Genomic DNA, 9,395 nt, shown 5'->3' with positions numbered 1-9,395 from the left:
AACTTACTAACTTGCTAAAGGACAGAAAGTGATTTTTTGCGATTTCTCGGCACCAATGAAGTAGTTTTTACCATTAGATAGGTAATACGAAGCACAAACTTTGAATTATTGAACTTTTTTTATAATTCGGCAAGGCTGAAGAAGCAAATCAAAAAAAGTAGATTTCTGTAAAACCAAAAACAATATATTCACACAATTATGTGTGAATGTGAAATAACTTCTTAATTGTTTTGCGTAATCCTGTTATCGAGATCTTATTTCTTCTGCATATTGGTATTAAACAAGAAAGTAAGTTAACAACTGATTAGCATTTTTTTTATTTCAAAAATATTAGTATAAAACCTATAAATATCAAGTGTTATATATTTTTGGAAAGCTAATTGGATTTGCCATTCGATAAAATGATTTTTTTTGAAGAATTTTCAAGTAAGTTTATTCACATTCTGTAAAAGACGATTTTGATTTATGCAAGTATTCATTGCGATCATGATTTCTCAGGAATAAATTATTAGGCCACCCTGAAACTTTGCAAACTTGTTGCTTATATAATAGAGGGTAGTTTTGCCTCTGAATGTGTAGCGAATGGATAAACTATATGATAACTATTTATAATAACCGATCTTTGTCGATACAGCGTTATCCAAACAATGACTAACTTCACTATGTTTTCACTGTGCAGTTCCTGTCTTGCGACATGTTTTTTCGCCATAGCATGAAATGTGCTTGTGCACCTTGTTTTCTTGAGAATAATTCTAAAGGATTTGTTTTGCAGTACTTGTAGTTATTGAAGATGAGTTTTTATCATTCCCAGATATTTGGCTTCGGTTTCCCATTTGATGTTTTCGTTGAGGAATCTGATGTTGTCTCTTGGATGAATAAGGCTTGAGTATTCTGTTTGTTGAGATTTATTTTCCATTTGTTCATGTATTGTTGTCCTTTTCTTCCAGTGTGTTGTAGATGTGTTACAATATCGGCTGATATGATATAGATATGATGATTTCCAACATAAATAGTACATAATTAATAGGTAATATATTGTTAAATTAGGGATTTCGCAAAAAAACGAAATTTTTGGTAGAATAAATCTACATGCAGATTCTGTCTTCCTGTAGACACTTTTTTTTTGTCTACTGGAAGACATGTCTGTAGAAGATTAAATCTACCGGAAGACACTGTGGAAGATCGGATTTGCCGCAATTCTGCGAACGTCTAGGATATATGAAATTATTTAAGTCGTGATGATTCTAATTCACAAATGGTATTTTATTCAAATAATTCCTTCAATCAGCGAAGTTCACACTATATAAAATAATAATATGGGATGTAATTAATTCACTAAATTGGCAATAAATAATAAAAAGCTTACAATATTTGCTATCCTGATCCGTCTTCTTCAACGTGTGAAAGTAGAAAGAACGCATGGATCGGATATTGAGCAAATTAATGGGAGAAAGGGTATGAAAGCTTATAAATTGAGCAATGCGTTATAAATTCAAAAACAAGTAAGAAAGACGCTTTTTCTGTCATTCAGCGTTAATGACAAGACACAATCTACCAAAAGACAATTTTATTTATCTGCAGGAAGACAAGTTTCTTCCGCAGATAAAATCTTTTGAAAGACAAATTCTGTTTAAGAATCTGCTGTCTTTGTTTTCGGCATACATCTTCCATTACAACACTGAATAAAACAATTATTATAAAAAAAAAAATTTCTACTGTGTTATAACAAATACAAAAAAATCCGATCGGCACATATTGAAATGTTCCGCCCACAGCACTCAGGCGGCAATATACTTAGAAACAAGAGGTAGCCACCGCCAAGAGGCAAAAACAGTAAATCGTTTAATGGATCCTCAATCCCACCAAACTAGGTCCGATATTTTCCACGATTCAGCATCATGTTCTTCGGGACAGTATCTCAACAAAAACTGAAAGATTAATAAAAAAATAAATTTCTAACTTTCTTATAAATAACATGTTTTTTCCACTAATTTTAAAAATCAAAACTCAATATTTTATTACTTTTCTGTGCCATTCTTTAAATAAGTAAATTAGTAAGTCATTAAAAATCTTTCCATTTATACACTTGCCATCATGCTTACAAATTCTAGTTCATCGATGATTCCTTCCTGTAGTTTTGGCAATAATGCGTGGAGATGCGGTGTTAATCTGCTAGAGTCTTTATATACAATTGATTTTAATTTAGCATTTTGAAATTCTGCATCTGCATCATAAGCTAGATCCTGCAATGATTCAAGGAACTTGAAAGGTGATGGATTAATGGGAATCCATTTCTTTATCTTTGAGTTATATCCTTCAACATGGTTATTAGTGCGATATCTTTGGCCTGATACGCACCACTCCGTGGGAGGATATCTATTTATCCACGTATAATTAAAATAGTTAATAAATTCTTGATAGCTTTCTAATAATTCCGAGTCATTTTCAATCACGTTTTTGATTGCATCGATTCCATCATATACCATTTCGAGGGGAAGCAAACTAGATCTCATGAACATCATTAAGATCTCTTTGTGTTTTGGAGATCTTTCAATTGCTTCAAATAAGTAGTCAATTGTACTTGCCTTTCTTCTTAAAGCCTGACAAAAGTGAAAATTGCAGCCAGAAACATTTATTTGTGGCCAAATGTTTCTGACTGCATTTCTCATTGCCATTTCGAAATCTAGTGATACTGTTTGTGGAGAATAAAAGCATTTGTTAACTGGAAATATGACATTTTTAATGAATCGAAAAACTTCTGTGTAAATTGCCTCCGTTCGATGACTCATGATAACAAACACTATCGGTCTAGGCTTATCTAAAAGCGTAGCCATGACGACAAGCAGCTGTTCTTGATTATAAGGAACTACATTAAAAGTTCCATCCACAAAAAGCGAAAAATTAGGTTCTAAATTTGCAATTAGTTCTGGATTACTAAAGAACATTTGTCCACTAATTGATCCGTTATAAAATGCTTTTTGTCTAACCATTCCATAGTTATTAAAAACAAAATCATTTTCATTCAATAGTTGATCAAGATCATTAATGCTGTGACATGGAGGCATCTTTAATCGTCTGATTCTATTCAATGTTCCTTTAACATTATCAAATGACATTAAGCCAGCAGCTTCTCTGCTCATACGACGAATATATGATTTGTGAAGTTCACGAACTGAAGTTGATGTCTTATCCACGTCGGATTTTAATTTTGCATAACAAATTTCGTATTCAGCAAGGAATTGATGTGTTTCGTGATTGTGCTGTAAATTTGAATTGGTTCTAAACATTTTGTCTTCTTCTATCTTCGCTCTGCAGTCGCATCCAGATTCCACACATTTTAAATATTTTCGTTCATTTTTTTCTTTATTTAAAGTATATAAGCACTGATCTTCGCTAAAATAATAACGATTACATGGAATTTCGCTGAACTTGAAGGCGATGATTTCGTAATTAGACATTGTTAAAATTAAAAATTTTTAAAGCTGAAAATGATTTGCACAATTAGTTTCAATTTATGGATTCATATATTTCTAAAAAAATCAATTTAAAATATTGTAAATAACAAAAAAATAAGTTAACTACAAATATTTCTAATTTAGTGAATGTGATCTAAAAATGTGTTTAAAGAAATTTAAAGGCTGAATACAAAACAGTTCAATTAATAGGTATTTAGAAATTGTGTATTGTGTATTGAAATATTTCAACATTAGAATGCAATTTAACTACTATGTCTATATACTTATTTTTTTAACATCTAACCCACAGAATAAAATTATTATTATAAATTCAATTATCAATTAATGTTATGATGGAATGATTTTAATATTTATAGGTATTTATGATGTTTATTTACATTGACTGTCAAGCTGTTTTCAGGTAATACTTTGATATAGCATGAATATAATGACAAAAAAAGAACAAGTCTTTTTGAAGAAAATTTGAACAGAGCTTCCGCTGTATTTTATATATTTTCACCTAGGGCAGCGACTAACAGATAGCTATTTCTAGCTACCATGCACGCCCCGAGTGGTTAAAGCTGAGTAATAGCTGATTATGCTATTATTCAGCTCTAAACACAGCAATGCACGTTTATTAAATTAAATTATTTACGTTTTCTTACCTCTGTTGTTGCAAAATAAATTTTTCGTAATGAACAGTTTTTCCCCTGATTTAATCTGAATGAACAATTTCAAATTTGAAATATACGTTGTTTTTTCTATCAAACTGTTTTTGAAAAATCTAGTTGAATTAGTGAATTGATTGATTCACTAATGCATTGAAGAATATTTGAATAAATGTATTAGTTGATTCACTAGTTCAAGTAGATTTTTCAAAAACAGTTTGATAGAAAAAACAACGTATATTTCAAATTTGAAATTGTTCATTCAGATTAAATCAGGGAAAAACTGTTCATTACGAAAAATTTATTTTGCAACAACAGAGGTAAGAAAACGTAAATAATTTAATTTAATAAACGTGCATTGCTGTGTTTAGAGCTGAATAATAGCATAATCAGCTATTACTCAGCTTTAACCACTCGGGGCGTGCATGGTAGCTAGAAATAGCTATCTGTTAGTCGCTGCCCTAGGTGAAAATATATAAAATACAGCGGAAGCTCTGTTCAAATTTTCTTCAAAAAGACTTGTTCTTTTTTTGTCATTATATTCATGCTATTCGTAAAATTTTAATAGTAATCATGTTCCTTAGTAGCAAATAGATTCTTTTCTTTTTGCATTGCGCATGAAAAATGCTTTAATTAAGAGAAAATTTCAAAATAATTATATTAAATAGTATAACTTATTATTTCATAACAACATCAAATTTTATTTCGATTTAAATTTTATACAGTCGTTATTTTGCAATTTTTTCGAAAATGTCCAGTATATTTATTCTATATTGACTAATGATTTAGGTACTTAATTTTGTTCTTTTTTACTTATGTTTAAGAATATCACCAACAATAAAAATGCGGAAATTTATAAAGAAATTTTCTTTAACAGCAACGGAAGTTGATGCTTCAATTTACCATTTAGGAAATGGAGTATATCGACTCCTTCCTTCAAATCGACCAAAACCTGACTCTAGCGTCTGTTTTGATGGTTTGATCGATTACACTGTAGCTCTCAAGCCTCGACTGATGGAGGTTTCAAATAATACATTAAAAAACTTCAAACTTGAAGAAGGATTCCGAATTGTAGCTAACAATTCTAGACTTTATTTCTTTTGTCCAAAACATGACACCGGAAAACATGTTGTATATTTTAAAACAACTGACTTAAAGCCAGGAACCGATCTAGAACTCTCATGGGATTTTAAATGCAAAAAATGCACAGATGATCTTTTTCCTGAGCATGAACAATCGACGTCTTCTAAGCAACAATCAAAAAAAAAATCACAAGTTATTCGTAAGACAAAACAAAGCTCTCAGCTAGAAGCAAATGATTATTTGGAACTTGAATTAAATTCTTCAACCCCCTTCAATTCAACTATACAAAACCTTCAAGTTGAACACTCCGATAACATTACTGCTTTTTTCAAAAAAATTAAAGAAGATATCGTCAAAATACTGGATGACGTCGAGTCCGAATGTTCATTATCTATGAATCCATTAACAGAAGCAATTAAGAAAAAAACGGAAGTTTGTGTTCGTCTGTCACATGCTTATAATGATGGTTTGCGTGATGCCCCAGAAAAACCTACAAGCGTTGTTGACTTATCAGTTCAGCATGCAACTCCACCCAATAATAATCGAAAGAAATTAATGAGTACGATGTCTCTACGTGCGATGCAATCATTGGAACGAGCTAATTTATTCTTACAAGAACATGAAAAAGAAAAAAGAGCAAAGCGCAAAGGTGAAGAAGTAAATTCTGACAAAGAGATTGATGATGATGAAGATTTTCAAAAGCAACAAGAAGAAGGATATGATCAGGAGATGCTTGAAGAACAGTTCGAAGAGTCAGTAGATCAAGGAAACAATGGGGATCTAAGTGAAACTTTTTCTGATAAGTCTAATTGCACATCTCCCAAAGAGACGTCTGTAGATGAATTACGAGGGGATCGCGAACAGGGTAAACAAGGATCATACCGCAAGTATTTTAAACAATATGAATATGAATGATCAATTTATCAGAAAAAAATTCAGAATTTGATTATGCTAGAATGCTTGACCGCAGAAAACTCCTATAATTTATGAATTTCTTTTCAATTTCTTCAAAACAAAAAATGTCTAATATTAATAAATAAACGAATAAAAGTTTCATGTTCTTTATTATATTTAAAGTCAAAAGCAGCTAGTCTTTTACTACTACAGTTGTAATTTTTTTTTTCAGAGACTCCAAGTTATCTTTATTCATCTTGATTATAAAAGCAGCACCAAAATCACCCCGAAATTCGGCCATAATAACTTAAGAGTTCAGCCGAAATATTCAAAAATTCGGCCGAAATCACACCGAAATTCGGCCATAATAACTTAAGAGTTCAGCCGAAATATTAAAAAATTCGGCCGAAATCACCCCGAAATTTGGCCGAACTTCGGCCGAAATGTTCTAAGAATTCGGCCGACCTTCGGCCGAAATGTTCTCAAAATTCGGCCGAACATCTGCCGAAGTGTTATCAAAATTCGGCCGAAATGTTCTTAGAATTCGGCCGAAATGTTATCAAAATTCCGTAGAAATATTTATAAAATTCTGCCGAAATGTTATCGAAATTCGGCCGAAATGTTCTTAGAATTCGGCCGAAATGTTCTCAAGATTCCGTAGAAATATTTATAAAATTCTGCCGAAATGTACTCAAAATTCAGCCGAATTCTAAGTTTTTTCTAATGTTCTCAAAATTCGGCCGAAATTTCTTAGAATTCGGCCGAACTGTTCTTAAATTCGGACGAAATGTTCTTAGAATTCGGCCGAAATTTATTTAGAATTTGGCCGAAATTCGGCGGAAATGTTGAAAATTCGGCCGAAATGTTCTCAAAATTCGGCCGAAATTTTCTTAGAATTCGGCCGAAATTCGGCGGAAATGTTGAAAATTCGGCCGATATTATCTTAAAATTTGGTCGAAATGTTCTAAGAATTCGGCCGACCTTTGGCCGAAATGTTCTCAAAATTCGGCCGAAATGTTCTTAGAATTCGGACGAAATGTTTTTAGAATTCGGCCGAAATATATTTTGAATTCGGCCGAACATCTGCCGAAGTGTTATCAAAATTCGGCCGAAATGTTCTTAGAATTCGGCCGAAATGTTATCAAAATTCCGTAGAAATATTTATAAAATTCTGCCGAAATGTTCTCAAAATTCGGCCGAAATGTTCTTAGAATTCGGCCGAAATGTTCTCAAGATTCCGTAGAAATATTTATAAAATTCTGCCGAAATGTACTCAAAATTCAGCCGAATTCTAAGTTTTTTCTAATGTTCTCAAAATTCGGCCGAAATTTCTTAGAATTCGGCCGAACTGTTCTTAGAATTCGGACGAAATGTTCTTAGAATTCGGCCGAAATTTATTTAGAATTTGGCCGAAATTCGGCGGAAATGTTGAAAATTCGGCCGAAATGTTCTCAAAATTCGGCCGAAATTTTCTTAGAATTCGGCCGAAATTCGGCGGAAATGTTGAAAATTCGGCCGATATTATCTTAAAATTTGGTCGAAATGTTCTAAGAATTCGGCCGACCTTTGGCCGAAATGTTCTCAAAATTCGGCCGAAATGTTCTTAGAATTCGGACGAAATGTTTTTAGAATTCGGCCGAAATATATTTTGAATTCGGCCGAACATCTGCCGAAGTGTTATCAAAATTCGGCCGAAATGTTCTTAGAATTCGGCCGAAATGTTATCAAAATTCCGTAGAAATATTTATAAAATTCTGCCGAAATGTTCTCAAAATTCGGCCGAAATGTTCTTAGAATTCGGCCGAAATGTTCTCAAGATTCCGTAGAAATATTTATAAAATTCTGCCGAAATGTACTCAAAATTCAGCCGAATTCTAAGTTTTTTCTAATGTTCTCAAAATTCGGCCGAAATTTCTTAGAATTCGGCCGAACTGTTCTTAGAATTCGGACGAAATGTTCTTAGAATTCGGCCGAAATTTATTTAGAATTTGGCCGAAATGTTATCAAAATTCCGTAGAAATATTTATAAAATTCTGCCGAAATGTTCTCAAAATTCGGCCGAAATGTTCTTAGAATTCGGCCGAAATGTTCTCAAGATTCCGTAGAAATATTTATAAAATTCTGCCGAAATGTACTCAAAATTCAGCCGAATTCTAAGTTTTTTCTAATGTTCTCAAAATTCGGCCGAAATTTCTTAGAATTCGGCCGAACTGTTCTTAGAATTCGGACGAAATGTTCTTAGAATTCGGCCGAAATTTATTTAGAATTTGGCCGAAATTCGGCGGAAATGTTGAAAAATTCGGCCGAAATGTTCTCAAAATTCGGCCGAAATTTTCTTAGAATTCGGCCGAAATTCGGCGGAAATGTTGAAAATTCGGCCGATATTATCTTAAAATTTGGTCGAAATGTTCTAAAATTCGGCCGAACTTCGGCCGAAATATGATGATACTTCGGCCGAAATTCGGCCGAATTTCGGTCGGTCCCATGAACCACAACCCTAATTTAAGCACGAGAAAACTATTCTAATTTACTTAAAATAGCTAAATAACAAGTAATGGTTTATAATATTCTAGTTTAACACAATAATAGAGCTAAAAAAATTTTAAAATTTTCATCGTGATTGACACAAAACGTTTGAGAAAAATTGTGAACCATGTGTTTTTGCCCTGCGTGATTAAATTTTACGTGTGATTAACGTATGATGAAAAAAATCGTGATTTTTTTAATCATCGAAAAAAATGATTTTTTTCATCAAAGATTATTTTTCATAAATTTTAGTCTCTGATTTTTATTCAACCTTAACAAATTTCGCATCAAAAAATCCGAATAATCATAAAAAAATCAACAAAAAAATTCGTCACAATCCAGTTCCAACAAAAATTCATCAAATAAAATAAAAAAATCAATAAAATTTGCCTCAAAAAGACACTTGCACAGCATTGATTAAAATTCATCTAAACGTCAATAAAGCATATCCAATACAGCCTACGTACATTTGCATTTATTGCCGTGAACTAATTTGAAAACAACATCGTTTCGCCCGTCTTGTGCTTATTACATATATTTACATATGGATTATGTGTCAGACTACATCATTCACTACAACAGTAGCTGAGTGATGTGAAGGGCAAGTAGCAACATATCAATCAGCAGCATGAAAAATAATTTGATGGAACATATTGCCTATATATATATATACAGCATAAATCGCGTTATGTGCGATGAAAATTTTATGAGATTTAATTATTAAATGTTGCTAATTTATGGATCAATTGATGTCAAATGGCCTTCTTTG

The 9,395-nt window shown here is 32.2% G+C and overlaps 1 protein-coding gene across 1 annotated transcript; it reads right to left on the bottom strand.

Moving 5' to 3' along the window:
- Nucleotides 1-2,078: 2,078 nt before the first annotated feature.
- LOC139096438 (uncharacterized) lies at nucleotides 2,079-3,287 on the bottom strand. The gene has a single exon (XM_070648151.1). It carries the CDS (start codon nucleotides 3,285-3,287, stop codon nucleotides 2,079-2,081), a length of 1,209 nt encoding a protein of 402 aa, XP_070504252.1.
- Between the last annotated feature and the right edge of the window lie 6,108 nt (nucleotides 3,288-9,395).

This window comes from Chironomus tepperi, unplaced genomic scaffold, assembly GCF_022539635.2.
Source record: "Chironomus tepperi strain 1889 unplaced genomic scaffold, CSIRO-AGI_Ctep_v1 contig_392, whole genome shotgun sequence".
NCBI classification, from domain to species: domain Eukaryota; kingdom Metazoa; phylum Arthropoda; class Insecta; order Diptera; family Chironomidae; genus Chironomus; species Chironomus tepperi.
The sequence above is the reverse complement of the archived record's forward strand: the minus strand, read 5'-3'. Positions and strand labels throughout refer to the sequence as shown.

Bases quoted from the DNA above. Each gene is read 5' to 3' on its own strand.
- LOC139096438 (XM_070648151.1), bottom strand. From the start codon at position 3,287: ATGTTTAGAACCAATTCAAATTTACAGCACAATCACGAAACACATCAA.